Below are 16,873 nucleotides of genomic sequence, written 5' to 3'. Positions count from 1 at the left end.
AGTGGCCATTTTGTGTCGGGGTTATTTGTAAACGGAGATCCTTAATGTCAATGGAGTGTTAACATTTAAATACAATTAAAATTGAATACATTTTTAAAAAGTTTAGTTTTTCATAAACGCCTTAGATGCAGAACAGGAGTCGCATACTTAAAATAATCAGAACATATTTTTTTCCACTTTTCTATTCTCAAAGGTTTAAGAAATTCGCAATTTGAATACTTCGAGTAACGGTCTTCCGCTTTTAAGTTAATTTGGCCACCAGAGGAAGCCTGCGTTATACCAAAAAGTAAGAATGCCATTTGAGATAGGCGCTAACTGGTGGCGGAATATGGTAAGACTTCAAATGGAACCGGTTTTGTAAACATTTGCTTTTCAAGAGTTAATTGTAAAAAGATTTTTTATTACATTCTTAAACCCACAAAGTATACCACCATTGTGCAAAAACACTTTTCGTGTTAATAACATCTCTGGTTCTTTTTTATCCATGACATGACATAAATTACTTCTCATTTAAATCTATTATGATTCAAGATCAATAATAATCTTCAAATCGAACATATCATAAACAGAAGGATAATGACAAAAATGAACGTTGCACAGAGACTTTTAAAAATCCTCTTTAAAAAAAAAATAGAATTACATCTCCCCCCGCAAGACGACGAGGACACTAAACTGAAAATATCATTGTACATATTAGGACAAATTTGAAGATCACATCAAAACCAAGACAAGGATCAGAGATTATAATTCATATTTTCTAGGCTTTTTTTTTCTCGCTTTGTAATATCCTATTTTATCTACGACTCGCCGTCTCTGGCTAACAATAAAAGGGTTCAAATCTTTGATACTTTTTGATAATCTTTCACAAGAACATGTACTGTACACAGTGACCACGGTTCAAAGGTCATCCACAGTGATGCCTCGTAGACAACGTGGAAAGGACAGAGAGCCCTGAGGAACTTGATGAATTGCAACCATTAAAAAAAAAGAAGATAAAAATCAGCGTGATTAAACATTCTACCACAAAGTATTGCACCTCGTTACAATCCAGCCGACAAGGTTTTGTCTGTCAATTTTTGCCGGGTGAGAATTAATAGAGCTTTTAAAACTACAAAAAAAAAATCCATGCTACTTAAAATGCGTGGCAACAAAGGCCCGATTGCACAATCCCGGTCGGCATTCATTTTTTATGTATTTTTTTATTTATTTTTAATTCTTTTTAAACGCTACTTGAGACAACAACACTGTCCCAGCAGTGCCGAGTATTTTTTTTTTTTTTTTTTAAACACCTGATGTATGATTGTCTGCAATAAAAGCAAGGTTTTTATGTTGTGTGGGCCTTTTTTTTTTTAACAAAATGGCGACTTCCAAAAAAGGCAAAGTTTGTGGGGTGAAATTTCACAAATGAAGCAAAAGTTATAAAGCTAATTGTACCGTTTTAAATACCGGGTGAACAAATATTCGATTTCTGCCATTTCGAATGGATTTGGACAGCAATCGTCGTCAATTCATTATTGAAATTTCACCCCCAAATCCTTAATTTTGCATTAATATGAATATTTGAAAGGAGGGTGAGGTAGTAAAGGTTCTAAGGAGGACAAGTGGTTCCGGACGTATTCTGGGTCGTTCCAAAACTGTCGGACATTTTGACATTTGTCTTGTTTATTTAGAATATTTGCATAATCTGGTTGCAAAACCATACTAATGTTAGTTATTGCTCAGTAGAAGCTAGCTCGCTAGCTTTAACCGCAAGACTTACATTTGCAAATGTGCACTGAAGTTAGCATTTTCTTAGGAGTAGAAGCTAGCTATTTAGCTCGCTTTGACCACTAGTGTACTGAAGTTAGCATTTTATTAGGAGTAGAAGAGAGCTATTTTCTAGCTTTAACCGCAAATGTTAGCTTTTGCTCAGGAGTAGAAGCTAAATGTTTGGCTAACTGTTATGCTAGTTTGCATATCAGTAGTAATGTTAGCTTTTTCTCAGGAGTAGAAGCTAAATGTTTGGCTAACTGTTATGCTAGTTTGCATATCAGTAGTAATGTTAGCTTTTTCTCAGGAGTAGAAGCTAAATGTTTAGCTAACTGTTATGCTAGTTTGCATATCAGTAATAATGTTAGCTTTTGCTCAGGAGTAGAAGCTAAATGTTTAGCTAACTGTAAAGTCTAGTTTGCATATCAGTACTAATGTTAGCTTTTGCTCAGGAGTAGAATTAAATGTTTAGCTAGCTGTTATGCTAGTTTGCATATCAGTAATAATGTTAGCTTTTGCTCAGGAGTAGAAGCTAAATGTTTAGCTAACTGTTTTGCTAGCTTTCATATCAGTACTAATGTTAGCTTTAGCTCAGCAGTAGAAGCTAAATGTTTAGCTAACTGTTTTGCTAGCTTGCATATCAGTACTAATGTTAGCTTTTGCTCAGGAGTAGAAGCTAAATGTTTTGCTAACTGTTATGCTAGTTTGCATAGCAGTACTAATGTTAGCTTTAGCTTAAGGGTAGAAGTGAGATGTTTAGCCAACAGTTACTGCTTTGTGCGAAACAACAACATACATTTACCCTTGTTATTTGTTTTCAAAACTGTAATAAAGTTGTCAAATTCAGTATATCTTGTGCTGTTTTTTCCCCATGCTAAAAAAGGTCATTCTAACATAGGAGTTACATTTCGTAAATAATAATTGATATTTGAAATATTTTTAATAAAAAAAACTAATTTCGCCCACAGTTACAAAATGAAATGAAACAAAACTTACCCTCCCACCCCATTTATTATTTTTTCTATATCTAAATTAGATTTTTACTGTTATTTGAGATTCAATTTGAAAAAAATTGCATTTTAGGGCCTTTTTTTAAAGACAATTCTTTTTTTTACAAGTACATTTACTCACAAATTGCCTGTTTTCACATGTTGCAACTAGTCGATTCCAAATCTGACAGTTAACAACCTAAAATGTCCCACAATTCTGAAACAACCCTTTTTTTCGGAACCTCCAAAGTCGAACAATGAAAGTCAAACCAATCGTGTTCGACTTTAAAGCGAGTGAGAGTTGGCGCGTATAATAAATCCCCGCTAAGCGACGACTAAGAAGCTTAAATAAACCGGCGTGCCATCTGTCCACTCTCCCTCCAACACAATAGTAGCCCGTAAAGGCAAGTGCTGCTATGCTAATAATTTTCGCTGTCGGGCATTTGAATATAAAATAGAAACTCTGAAAAATAGGTTTCCATTCTTTCTGACTCTTCTCTAAGTGGCTTATACGAAGGGGTAAAGGGCGTATGGGGCTGAGGTACTGATGGCTTAAAAAAAGCCTGTTTCTTGGGGGGTTACTAGTAATTAAAAAACAAAACAAAACAATAAATATCAGCACGAAAGGGAAAAGAATAGTGAGTTTGATCGTGGTCCCTTTAAACGCTTTGTCCAAACGCCCCAAAAACCCGCAAAAAGTGGTTGATCGCTACCAAAACGGACGAAAATAAAGCTGCGAGGTAAGTGAGGATTTGCTTACAGTTATGAAATTTACAATATTTACATTCGGAATCAGGCCTTGAGGGGGTGCTTAAGCGCTTTAAGGGACGCGGAACCGGGGCGGGTTGCTAGCTTACATTCAACTGGGGAGAATTGTAGTAGAAACATCTTTTTTTTTAACTGGTAGAAAAATCATTTGGACAATACAAATCGTCGAGGCCACTCTCTAATCTGTCCTCCCTCCAAAAGGGGGCGCCGAGCCACCCTCGGGCGCGTTACGGCGCGGGTCGGTCGGGAGTTCCAGAGCGAGAGGAGTGTGTTGTGAAAAGTGTAGCGTGCGAGATTGTCATTGGGCGGCGGCTTTGCCTTTTGCCTCAATTTTGTCGTCGCGTTTATAACTCTCTCTTCCTGGCCTCACACAATCACCGTTAAATATATTTATATATATATATATATATATTTAAATTAAAGCCTCTTAGCCTTCTGTGGAGTCTGGAAAAGTGATTTCACTGCCAAAAACCTCGCGGTACAGCGGCGGGAAAGCGTACGCCGTCTCGGGGTGGACGAGACGGAAGAACTCCAGTTTGTCGATGTGGAGTTTGGAAATAGACTTCATGATGGGGAGCTTGGACACCATCTACAGGTGAGGATGAGAAGTACATTAAAAATATTCTGCTATTGCCCCATTCAAGGACAAATTAACCACTTCACCGTCATTTCAACAACATTTCATCGTTATTCCAACCAAAACGACGCAAGGGGAATGGCCACTTTTTCTTCAGAAATTCTGGTTGTGATGTCACAACCAGAATTGAAGCTCATTTCTAGATTCCTAGCTTTGCGCTAGCTAGCACATGTTGACAGGTGGATAGGAGAATAGAAAGCTAGCAGACTGGAAAAAAAATGGACATTCTGGGTGAGACATCCTTAGTGGGCGGGGCTAAGACTGGTGAAAAAGGATGACTACCGTATTTTCTCGCATATAAGCCGTATTTGTAACAAAAAAAATGATGACTTAAATGCGCAAAAGACTTGCTATAATCCTTTTCACCAGTAGGTAGTAGATAGTGGCAAAGTAACATTTACTATTTTTTGGTTATTTTCTGTTTTGCAGTAAGAAAACAAGCATTACTGGATGAATTAATTCCTTATGATATCGACCCTAATAATGTGCTATCTCAGAAATACTTTGATAATTTTTCTTAAGATTTTCCCTTCAAAGTAACAGAGTTGTACTCCGTATTAAAACCATGAATATGGAGGTAAAAATTGTGAATTAGGGGGCGGCTTATACGAGAGAAATTGTCAAATTAAACAATTTTAAGGCCATTTTAACGGTGCGGCTTATAAGTGGGGGCGTACTTATAAGTAAATAAGGTCATTAGAAAGGAATTTCATCATAAAAAAACACATTTAATTAAATAGTCCTAAATGACAGGTGATATTGGCTGCCTTACCTTTGCAAGTTTTTCCTCCGACGCCCCGCCTTTTTGTAAGCAGCGCTGAAGGGCAACGTAAACCTTCTCCTGAAGTTTCTGGATTTGTTGTACATCCGTGAGCCAGGGTCGGTCTAACGGGAAAAGAACAAAAACAAATCAATAGTCTACACAATTGCCTGATGCGGGAGGGCATCGTCAATTCAGTTTGCGTGTGTCGATCCCTCATTGAGCGCTTTTCTCAGTACGTATTGATGAAAAAGTATGTCGTCATGTTCCCTTTTTCTAGTCTAATGTAGACTAATTTCTTATCTTGTAATTGCACTAAAACACTTGAGTCACTTTTTTGTACCTGACAACTTATCTGGCCACTTATTCATGTTGACTACTTTTCTATGTTAACTACTTATTAAGTCGACTACTTAATTATTACTTTTTTTTTATTATTTATGTGTGTATTTTAGGGTGAAGCTTTAAACATAATTATACAGTGGTACCTCTACTAACGAAATGAATTGGTTCCAGAACTTTTTTCGTCACTTGAAAAGTTCGTAAGTAGAAGTGTACTTTATATGTAAATTCTCTATTTGGTTCCACGGTCCTCACACAAGTACCAATTAAACCCTTTAAAATAGGTCAAAGTTTCCCAATTTTGTATGAACGATGTAAGGAAACACACATTTACTTTTTAGGGGATTCTGGAAAATATTTTTCGTATCTCGAGTCACTCATTTACATATAAAAAAAATTGTAAACTGAAAATTTAGTACCTAGAGGCATTCATAAGTAGAGGTATGACTGTACTTGTATAATAACAATAAAAGCATTCAATTCACCATCAATCTTTAGCATAATTTTAAAGGTATCTGGCGCCATCTATTGTTGTGAATGGGTAAAATGTCTAGACCCCGATTTTAAGACGACCAGCATTTTTTTAAGTCTTATTTTAATGCCCAAAAAAAGATCGTCTTATATTCGGACCAAGACGGTAGTCGATTTCAAGATTTGACACCCCTGGAGGGTAATTATTTTTAAAGGTATCTGGCGCCATCTAGTGTTGTGAATGGGTACAATGTCTAGACCTCGATTTTAAGACAACTAGCATTTTTTTAGTCTTATTTTAATGCCAAATAAAGATCGTCTTATATTCGGACCAAGACGGTAGTCGATTTCAAGATTCGACACCCCTGGAGGGTAATTATTTTTAAAGGTATCTGGCGCCATCTAGTGTTGTGAATGGGTAAAATGTCTAGACCCCGATTTTAAGACAACTAGCATTTTTTTGTCTTATTTTAATGCAAAAAAAAAGATCGTCTTATATTCGGACCAAGACGGTAGTCAATTTTAACATTCGACAACCCTAGAGGGTAATTATTTGAATCCTCACCTGGTGAGAGCAGCACGGCGGCGGTAAAAAGCGCCATCTCCTCGTCGGACATTTGGATACGACTGAAGTTCTTGGCTAAGTCGAAGACGGCCGTCACCAGGTCGTCGCAGCCTGAAGGAAGGGGAGGAGTTAGGGGGCTTCTTCATTGCTCGTTTATGGATGTAAAGTTGGAGAGAAGTAGCGCGGAAAATGAGGAAGAAGAAGAACTTACCGAGTGCTTTGAAAAAGTGAGCAGGGGCGAATCTTCCGTCAAATAGGAAGGTGTTGTTGATGGGGTTGTAGGCTCGACACATTCGGATCAAGAGGACGTCCATGCAACCTGTGGTTAGGACACAAAATAAAAATAAAACGTTATTTTTAAGTCACAGTCAATTCGGGGAGGTTGGAGGGGAAGTGAATGCTTTTGAGGTGGGAGTATATTCATTAAGTATGTGTTGCGATTGGGAAATGGTGTCTTTTGAAGCATTTTAACTAGTATTTTTCTGTTTTCTTGTCATTTTGGCTTAGATATATTTACATTTTTCAAGTGAATGTTTTTGAGGTGGGAGTATATTCATTGCATATGTGTGTTGCAATTGTCAAATTCGTCTTTTGGAGCTAAAAATCTATTTTAAGCATATTATTTTCTTGTTTTTGTCTTAAATGTATTTACATTTATCAACTTAGGAAGGATGGTAAATCCAATTTGATTTGGGAAAGGAAATATTTTCATTTTATGTTCGGATTTTTCTTTTCAATGAGTATTTCCTAAAAAAAATATTATTCAGTTTCAAATAATTGACTGTATTTTGCCTCTTTTTTTAAATGCAAAGGAAAACAAATATCATCATTTTTCTAAAGTCTGCAATATTTGCAGAAATTGTAAACCACATAAAACCGTCGACAACCCGGGGGCCGCAACTTGGACACCTGTAATTCAAAACTTCCTCAAAACAATTTTAGTAAATAACGATAAGATTGAGAAAAAGAAACTGGAGAGAAAAGAGCCACTGCACCCGTGCGCGCCGCCATCTTGGATCTACTGAAGAATCCTAATGTGTATGATGACAAAAAAGGCTTTTGATTTTACGATTCTACAGAACAAATTTCAATTATGTCAGAAACTGATCAAGAAAAGGCCCGTGTGCGCCGCCATCTTGGATCTACTGAAGAATCCTAATGTGCATGATGACAATAAAGGCTTTTGATTTGATTGTACGATTCTACAGAACAAAATTCAATTCTTACAGTAATTGCGCAGGAAAATGCCTAAAAAATGCCTCAAAAAATATGATTTAAGTCCACCATAACAATCATAAAACTCACTAATCTGTCCCATTGGTGAAAAAATTGATAATAAATAGATAAGAACTACATACATGCCTTTGTAAGAATTAAAACCGATAAAAATAAAAAAGCTTCCTGGATCTCAAGAGTATTTACGTGTGGCCGTAATGTTTCATTTAAAGGGGCGGGGCTTAGCGTATGCGGGCTAGTTACAGTAACGCGCTTTGTTGTGGAAATGAAAATAGTGTAACTAAGGTCAGGTCTGACTTTGAATGGCAACTAATCAATCTGGTTTGGCAATAATAACCTGCACTGGGTGTTGTCACCAACAACATTCTTTTTAAAACCACCGATACTCTCGATAGGGTTCGAGTCGTGGAAATAAAACACGGCTCAAAAATTCCAAATGACACGTTCTCGCCGCGGCGGGACGTTTTGAAAATTAAATGCGGGTAAATCCAAACAAGGGTCGCCGTTCTTTCAACGGAAGACTTTTTGAGTCTTGTGATTGCCCGGCTCGATGAAGTCGGCGCCCCCCTCAGGCGAAGTGACCGCATGTGCGCGTTCATGTGATGAAAAACATAGGACGGCGAGGAGGAAAAGTCGTCAACAAACACGGCGGGGGAGCCGGTATTCCCAGAGGCCTTATTTTCTCGCCACGACAGCTGGACCGCGACAAACCGCGATTGGCTGTGCGTTCTTTATTATGGTTCCGGCTAATCCCCAGTTTTAGCGCCACGGTAGTTGAATTGTATGGGCTAAATCTTAGATTACACGCCGCTACTTTTTTCCTTCTGAATGCTGCCGTTTTAAAAACAAGGCGGCTAATTTATGGAATTTTACAGGCTATCTGGCAACGTGCTTTTTTTTTTGTTTGTTTTTTTCATTATTTTGATTAACGTCATGGTCAAATTGCACTAGCGCGAGTGTTTCATTAGCGCAGTGTTTCCCAAGTGCTGTGTCGTAAGCAATGGTCAGGTGTGGGAAATTGCGAGAAGTCATGCAATGTAATATTCAGAGAAAAATGAATGTGAATATACAGTAATCCCTCGATTATCGCGGTTAATGTAGAGCAGACATGGCCGCGATTAACGAAAAACAGCGAAGTAGGGTCACTCCTATTTAAAAAAAATATATATTTTATTTTTATTATTATTATTTTCTTACTTCAGTGCTGAGTCCCAGTGGCAAGCGGAGAAAAGGGGAGTGGCTTCCTCTTGCGAGTTTCAGCGTGGATTTACACATTTTTATGAACTTTAACAATGTTTATTGTTTAAATTTATTTATTTATTTTCACATCTTTATGAACTTTAAAAAACATTGGATTTATTAATTTTTTTTCAGTGTTGAGTTCTAGTAGCAAGCGGAGAATGGGGGAGTGGCTTCTGCTTTGGAGTTTCAGCATGTATTTTCACATTTTTATGAACTTTAAAAATGTTTTTATTTTTTTAATTATTTATTTTCACATCTTTATGAACTTTTTTTTTTTTTTTACTTCAGTGCTGAGTTCTAGTAGCAAGTGAAGGACTGGCTTCCGCTTGAGAGTTTCAGTATGGATTTACACATTTTTACGAATTATTTTTTTTAAAAATTTATTTATGTTCACATTTTTATGAACTTTGAATTTTTTTTAAATTTATTATATATTTTTTTTTACTCCAGTGCTGAATTCTAGTAGCAAGTGGAGGACAGGGGAGTGGCTTCTGCTTGCGAGTTTCAGTGTGGATTTACACATTTTTATGATTTTTTTTTAAATTTATTTATTTATTTTCACTTTTTTATGAACTTTGATTTTTTTTTTTTTTTTATTATATATTTTTTACTCCAGTGCTGAATTCTAGTAGCAAGTGGAGGACAGGGGAGTGGCTTCTGCTTGCGAGTTTCAGTGTGGATTTACACATTTTTATGATTTTTTTTTTAATTTATTTATTTATTTTCACTTTTTTATGAACTTTGATTTTTTTTTTTTTTTATTATATATTTTTTACTCCAGTGCTGAATTCTAGTAGCAAGTGGAGGACAGGGGAGTGGCTTCTGCTTGCGAGTTTCAACGTGGATTTTCACATTTTTATGAATTTACAGCAGAAGAAAAATCCGCCAAAGTTGAAGCCGCGATATTCGAGGGATTACTGTAAATTGCCATACGAGCTCGATCCAGGAAGACATTCAGCTCGTATCTCAAGGTATTCCTTTTGAAGGGCTACTGACCTGCTTTGAGGAGGATAATCTGGTCGTTCTGGCACAAGTCCATGAAGCCAGAGATGCGCTTGGCAAACTCCACCACGTACTGGATGGCGTTGGTGATGTGCATGGCGCACTGTTGCCACATCACTTCGGCCGACTGACAAAAAGAGCAACAAAAATAAAGCATGAAAAACACGCCAACAATCGTACAAGTTGTATTTGGCACTCATCACTTGATTCTAATAGTGGAATCTCGCCAGGAAAAAAACAGCATGAACTGTATCTTGTTTACTAGATATTTTTTTTGCGGTTTGGCGTAGTTATTTATGGAAAACGTTTATCTGTTGTGAACAAAGCTTGTTTGATCTTTGAAAAATGTTCAGATGATTATCTTTTCTGCGGCGCTGGCATAACGACACGTGAAAACGGGTTTTGATTTAAATCTGTTTTTTTTTTTATAAAGAGAAACCAATTGTTTATTTTAGCAATTCAAATGAACCGAAAAATTTTTAAATGTTTTTTAAAACAGACTGACCATTTCTTTAGATTTTTTTTTATCCACACAAGAAGCAAATAAAATCAAAACAGTGAATTAATTCTATTTATTCTATGGATTCGTAAGTTATGAGGTTAAAAAGAAACCTAAAAAACTAAACTAGCTTATTTTCAAGGCTATAAGTCACACTTCTTTTCATATTTTGGCTTATATTTATCTATTTTTTTCCCTCTATCTCTACCCACCAACAATGTTGTTTTTTAAGGTTATAATTATGTTAACAGCTGCTTATTTATATTCTATATGTTATATTACATATTTTTTCCTCTTCGGTAATGGTTAGCACGTCAGCCACGCAGTTCTAGGATCGCAGGTTTGATCCCGGGGTTGGACCTTCCTCAGTGGAGTTTGCATGGGTTTTCCACGGGTGCTCCGTTTTCCTCCCACATCCCCAATACACGCATGCTAGGCTAGGCTAACTGCTTGAACACTCGAAATGGCGTTACTGTCAACTTAAACGTTTTTCCCGTATTTTACACGTTTTTTATAATTTCAAATGATGTACGCCGTATAACAACTTTTGTACGGGATTTTTTTAAGTTTGTTTTTTTGTAAAACCGATCTCGTTTTACCCATTTCGGACCGTTTCGATCGCTGGTAGCAGACGAAAACATCATCGTTGATTGCTAATGTTGTCATGCTTTTAGCATAATATGCTCAATTTAGCTCTTTTCGCTATATAATTATAGCGTGTCAGCAAGCAATGTACCCAGACAGTCAAACCGTCAGCGTCATACAGCGACATCTACACAATCTTGTATTTAGAGCCGACTGATTGGCCACCCCGTCCACTTTCGATAAAAAAAAGACTTTTAAGTGTGCCCTATGTGAGAAAATATGTTGCATTTGTACGGTGTTTTAATCGCTTAATAAGGGGAATTGCAATCATTAATAAGGGGACTAATTGGCCAAAGTTGACAGGTAAGAAATCGCCTATCACTATGACTGGTTGTCCTTTGTCTCCTTGAGCACTTAGTTAGCTGGGATAGGCTCCAGCACCCCCCTCGTGAGGATAAGGGGTCCGGAAAATCAATGAAAGAATATTTGTAATGGGATTATTGGTTGCTGTCCTACCTTTGTTTGGTACATTCGGGTGTCTTCCATGCTGTATGTGGACCACGCCATTCTCTTCAGTTCTTCTGTACTGTACTGACTGGTCTCCATGTGGGACTTCACCACGCATTGGGTAATGTGCTCTGAGAGAAGAAAAAAACGGTATGACAATGGCTCCGCCCACATTGGCGACTTGGAATAAAAACGGGGCATACCGAGCTCGAGCAGTGAGCATCTTTCGGGGAGCGGGTTGAGGATGGCGTGCGAAAACAGACCGGAATCCTGCAAGAGCTGGTACTCGTGTTTGATGCCGTGGTGGCCCTCGGCAAAGTCCAAGTGGCTCTGTTCCGGCGAGCTCTGAGAGGACGAGCCGCTGCCGGCGCTACCGGCGAACAGGTCCAGGTTGCCGTACTCTCCGTTCTGGTCCTCGGGAGTCAGCGGCAGGTTGAAGAGGAGGCTTTCGGGCAACGTGGTGAAGTCGTCCAGGTCGCCCAGCGTGCCGCCGGAGAGTCTGCGGTAAGCCCGTCCGTGATCGCCAGCGTCGCCGTTGTCTTCCCGGGCGGTCAGGCCGGCGCACTCTTGGGACTGTTGGTGCTTTTGGACCTCAGCGTAGAGGCTGTCGCGCTGCTTCTTGGACATCCGGCCGAATTTTACCGCTGCGCCAACAACAAAAACAAGCTCGATATTATTTACTCTAAAAAAAAAATGAAACGGTGAATGAGTGGTTGGCATGTCCGCCTCGCAGTTCTGGGGTTCTGGGTCTGATCCCAGGTCGAACCTCACTGTGTGTGGAGTTTGCATCTTGTCGCCGGGCTTGTGTGGGTTTTCTCCGGGTACTCCGGTTTCTTCCCACATCCCAAAAACATGCATGCTAGGCTAGGCTAGCTGGTTGAACACTGTTAATTGCTACTTGCTACTTTGCAATTTTTCAATTATCGTGGCCATGTTTGGTCCGCATCAACCGTGCTATTCAAGGGATTACTGTACTAATTATTTATGTTGTAATTTATAATCCTGTAGTATTTTGTTGACTAATGATTTATTGATTCATTATTGTTATTATTTATTTGTATGTTTGTTTGTTGTGTGTTATTAGTGCACTTCCCTACTTATTTATGTTGTTGACAACATTTCATGCTGTAGTATTAAGTTGACTAATCATTTATTGACTCATTATTGATTGTTATTATTTATTTGTATGTTTGTTTGTTGTTGTTGTTATTAGTGCACTTCCCTACTTATTTATGTTGTTGACAACTTTTTATGCTGTAGTATTAAGTTGACTAATCATTTATTGATTCATTATTGTTATTATTTATTGATTGTTTATTTGTGTTTGTTGTTGTTAGTGCACTTCCCTACTTATTTATGTTGTTGACAACTTATTGTGCTGTAGTATTATATTGACTAATCATTTATTGATTCATTATTGATTGTTATTTATTTGTATGTTTGTTTGCTGTTGTTATTAGTGCACTTCCATACTTATTTATGTTGTTGACAACTTATTATGCTATAGTATTATGTAGATTATTATTGATTGTTATTATTTATTGATAATGTATTTGTATGTTTGTTTGTTAATGTTATTTATGCACTTTGTGGCTAAGCTTTAAATCTCATTACACTTATATAATGACAATAAAAGCATTCAATTCATTAAATTTTTCATGTACTTTTGGCCAATCCGTATGCAGAATCAGTAAATTGGCGAGGCATTACGGTAATTCGATTTGATGTACGTGCATTGAGTCATTTGACTCGATTTGTGGAAGCAACTCACCGTCACGACTCATCCCCAAAGCCAGACATTTCTGCAGTCGGCAGTGCTGACAGCGGTTGCGATTGGTCCGATCGATCAGGCAGTTTCTCTGTCGCGAGCACGAGTAGATGGCGTTGTTCTGCTGGCTGCGTCGGAAGAAGCCCTTCAAAAAAGACACCCGAGTTGACCATTACAAACATGAATTGGGCGCTGGCTCCCAAAACAAAAAACTTGGCCGCGACTCAAGCGTAATTATCTTAATGTCAGGTTAAGGCGTCAATTTTTTTGGCAGCGGCGAGGACGACTCACCTTGCAGCCTTCGCAGGTGATGACGCCATAGTGGATCCCTGAGGATTTGTCCCCGCAGATTTTGCAGGGAATGACTTCTATTTGAGCTGAAGGAAGGGAAGAAAATAAATAGTTAGCGCTTAAGTGGGATTACGGTAATCAAGTCAAGTCAGTCAAAGTCAAAAGACTTTATTGTTGTTATACAACAATTGCGTATAACGAAATTAGTGGTGCTATTTCACAAAGTGCGTGTTTCCCAATAAAAACATAAATATGTCATTTAAAAAGTCACGTTGGGCAACGGAATAGAAAAAAAATAACATTTTTTTTAATTTTAAAATATTGCAGATGTTATTGTTATATTTATTGCACAGAAAGGATTAATTATCGAGACTTCACTTATTGGGAATTCACTACTTTGCAATTTTGTAACGCTTTTATACTTTTTTTTTTTTTTAATTTAGAGTTCGTAAAAATGTGAAATTTGCTGAAACTCGCAAGCGGAATTTTTTGTTTTTTAATTATTATTTATTTTTTAATAGGGGTGACACTACTTTGTGATTTTTCAATTGTCACGGCCATGTTTGGTGTACATGAACCGCGATATTTGAGGGATTACTGTAATTTGTTAGCAGATTTTAAATTGGTTGAAAACATCGACTTTAGCCAATCCGAGCCACTGTACCAAATATGTATATTTTTTTATAATATTAAATATTATTTTTTCTTTTTTTAATTTGAAAAGGAGTATGATTTTTATTTTTAAATGAATTTAGCAAGTAAGCATTCTCATTTATGACATTATTGTTCTAAATATTTATTTTTAATAATATAATATAATATTTTTTAATACATGTATATTTAAAGAATATATTTTTAGATCATTATTACATATTATGAAGGAATGAAAAAAATGCGTTATGTCATTTTTTTTAATTACAATATTTTCTCCAAATACGACAAGCGCGTGGGTGTGGCTTTTGTGTGGGAATTTCCAATCAAGGAAATACCATTTAAAATACAACTCGTTTTTCTCAAGGCAACACTGTATTGTCTTTTTTTTTTGAATGGTCGCCAATATGACACAATGAAAAAAAAATTGGTGGAATGAACACTAACCAGCAAAAAAGAATTAATGATCAAGCCTTTTCGTGGAAGTGCACTTTTTTGACCTTATTGGAAATGCTCATTTGCATAAACTGTTGACTTCTTTCCAATAAAAATCATATTTCAGAAGCGCTAAATGTCATTAAAAGTCATCTTAGGCTGAACATAAAAAGTAAAGGGTGGAGTCCGTTTAAATTCAAGCCAAAAACGCAAGTAATGACCTGCAGACAATGTGTTATTAAAATAAGAGCAGTCTTAAAACTGGGTGTGACGATATATGCAAATATCAATACTTTGTTTCCTCAAAGGTTATCAATAATTTGTTTTCTAGAATACCAAGATATAAAATGTCCCCGTTTAAAAAAAAAAGGAACCAACATTTTTCTCTAGAAACGCGTCTGTTGACTCTTTGGCCGCCATTGACGGCGCTCGGCATCCAATCCAGATCAGTTTCTGTTCATTTTAGGCCACATATGTCAAAGTGGCGGCCCGGGGCCAAATCTGGCCCGCCGCATCATTTTGGGCGGCCCGGGAAAGTAAATCATGAGTGCTGACTTTCTGTTTTAGGATCAAATTAAAATGAAGAGTATAGATGTATATTACATTTCCTGATTTTCCCCCTTTTAAATCAATAATTGTCATTTTTTAATCCATTTTTTTGTGTTTTTAGTTCAAAAAGCATTTTGTAAAATCTAAAAATATATTTTTAAAAAGCTAAAATAAACATTGTTTTAGATCTATAAAAAACTGAATATTCAGGGATTTTAATCCAGTTTTTTTAATCCATTTATTAAAAAAATCTAAAACATTTTCTGATTTTCCCCCCTTTTAAATCAATAATTGTCATTTTTTAATCCATTTTTTTCTGTTTTTAGTTCAAAAATCATTTTGTGAAATCTAAAATATTAAAAAAAGCAAAAATGAACATTGTTTTAGATCTATAAAAAAATGAATATTCAGGCCTTTTAATCCAGTTATTTTAATCAATTTATTTTAAAAAATCTAATAAATTTCCTGATTTTCCCCCTTTTAAATCAATCGTTGTAATTTTTTAATCCATTTTTTCTGTTTTTAGTTCAAAAATAATTTTGTAAAATCTAAAAATATATTTAAAAAGCTAAAATAAAAATTGTTTTAGATCTCTAAAAAAACTGAATATTCAGGGCTTTTAATCCAGTTCTTTTAAACCATTTATAAAAAAAATATCTCAATATTATATCTAAAATGGTCCGGCCCACATGAAATCAAGTTGACGTTAACGCGGCCCGCGAACCAATCCGAGTCTGACACCCCTGTTTTAGGCCAATGACAGTCCTTGCTTTGAGTTCAGTGCAACCCCCCCCCCCCCCACCCCCCCCAATCAACAAAAAGCAAGCCGTAAATCCCCTAAAATGAACAAAAAATGACCGAACACCAACAATAAAATGGCAAAAACAAGTTCTCATGGATGGACATACACGTCCAATCCATTTGAAGTGGGAAAGACAGCAGCTACTATTGATAAAATCTTTGGAATTGACAACACAATGATGAAAAAGCACCTGCCTTTTCTTGCAAAATAATTTCCCGACTCATCATTTCTGTATCGGGAGATCCGCAGAAACCCCAAACCGCCCCTCCCATCCCCTTTAAACTGTACATTATGCTCTTGTGCTGCATTGTGGAAGCTTGAGCCTTCTTAGGGAGGAACAGCATGTTCTTTTCATTATGTTGTTTATCTAAGTAGCCGGGCCTCCTCCAGCCCAGAATAGCAGGTCAATTGCATTAGCCCAGGCCCGAGGTTATAAAGTTTCACGGCCCGCGCTGCTCCGTCACCCCCCCCCCCCCCCCCTCCGCCTCCTTTAGGAACAACAAAATGCTGGCGAGCTGGTCTAGAAAAACAAGCCGACCCCCCGAGGATGTCAAAATGGGAAAACCGCAATTGCTATAATTCCTACGGCTCGAGCATCGTGGCGCTTTTGTCGCTTCTTTGGTGAAAGTAATCGGAATTTAGCGCCATCACATGACAAGAGAGGACAGAGGGGTCCTAAAGAAAAATGCGAATTGGATTTTTTGGGGGGTCAGGACGTTTTCCGAGGAATCCATGACACGAGAAAAGCGTAAAAATAAAATCTTGTGAAGAAAAAAGATGAAAATTGTTGTTTTTATGGTGTGGCGTAACAGTAGAAGAGATGGTAATAAAATCCAGATTTCATGTTTTGCCGGTGCGGTGGTTAAGTGGTTAGCACGACCGCTTCGCAGTTCTGAGATTAAGGGTTCAATCCCCGTTTGGTTCCGAACTTCCTATTTGGACTTTGCATGTTCTCAACATAGCAAGTGGGTTTTGTTTGGGTGCTCCGATTTCCTTCCACATCCTAAAAATGTGCATGCTAAGCT

The 16,873-nt window shown here is 37.2% G+C and overlaps 1 protein-coding gene across 2 annotated transcripts in view; it reads right to left on the bottom strand.

Moving 5' to 3' along the window:
- Nucleotides 1–379: 379 nt before the first annotated feature.
- rorca (RAR-related orphan receptor C a) overlaps nt 380–16,873 on the bottom strand; it is a 41,811-nt gene continuing 25,317 nt past the window's right edge. For both annotated transcript variants that reach the window (XM_077606676.1, XM_077606675.1), the window contains 9 exons: nt 13,412–13,497; nt 13,124–13,265; nt 11,556–11,996; nt 11,362–11,483; nt 9,756–9,888; nt 6,493–6,600; nt 6,282–6,392; nt 4,916–5,028; nt 380–4,095 (listed from right to left, as the gene is read on the bottom strand). In XM_077606676.1, coding sequence (XP_077462802.1) covers nt 3,934–4,095; nt 4,916–5,028; nt 6,282–6,392; nt 6,493–6,600; nt 9,756–9,888; nt 11,362–11,483; nt 11,556–11,996; nt 13,124–13,136 — 1,203 coding nt within the window. In that variant the 5' untranslated portion in view covers nt 13,137–13,265; nt 13,412–13,497 and the 3' untranslated portion in view covers nt 380–3,933. The remainder of the gene's footprint in view (nt 4,096–4,915; nt 5,029–6,281; nt 6,393–6,492; nt 6,601–9,755; nt 9,889–11,361; nt 11,484–11,555; nt 11,997–13,123; nt 13,266–13,411; nt 13,498–16,873) is intronic.

The sequence above is a fragment of the Stigmatopora argus genome, chromosome 8 (genome assembly GCF_051989625.1).
Source record: "Stigmatopora argus isolate UIUO_Sarg chromosome 8, RoL_Sarg_1.0, whole genome shotgun sequence".
In the NCBI taxonomy this organism is placed as follows: domain Eukaryota; kingdom Metazoa; phylum Chordata; class Actinopteri; order Syngnathiformes; family Syngnathidae; genus Stigmatopora; species Stigmatopora argus.
The sequence above is the reverse complement of the archived record's forward strand: the minus strand, read 5'-3'. Positions and strand labels throughout refer to the sequence as shown.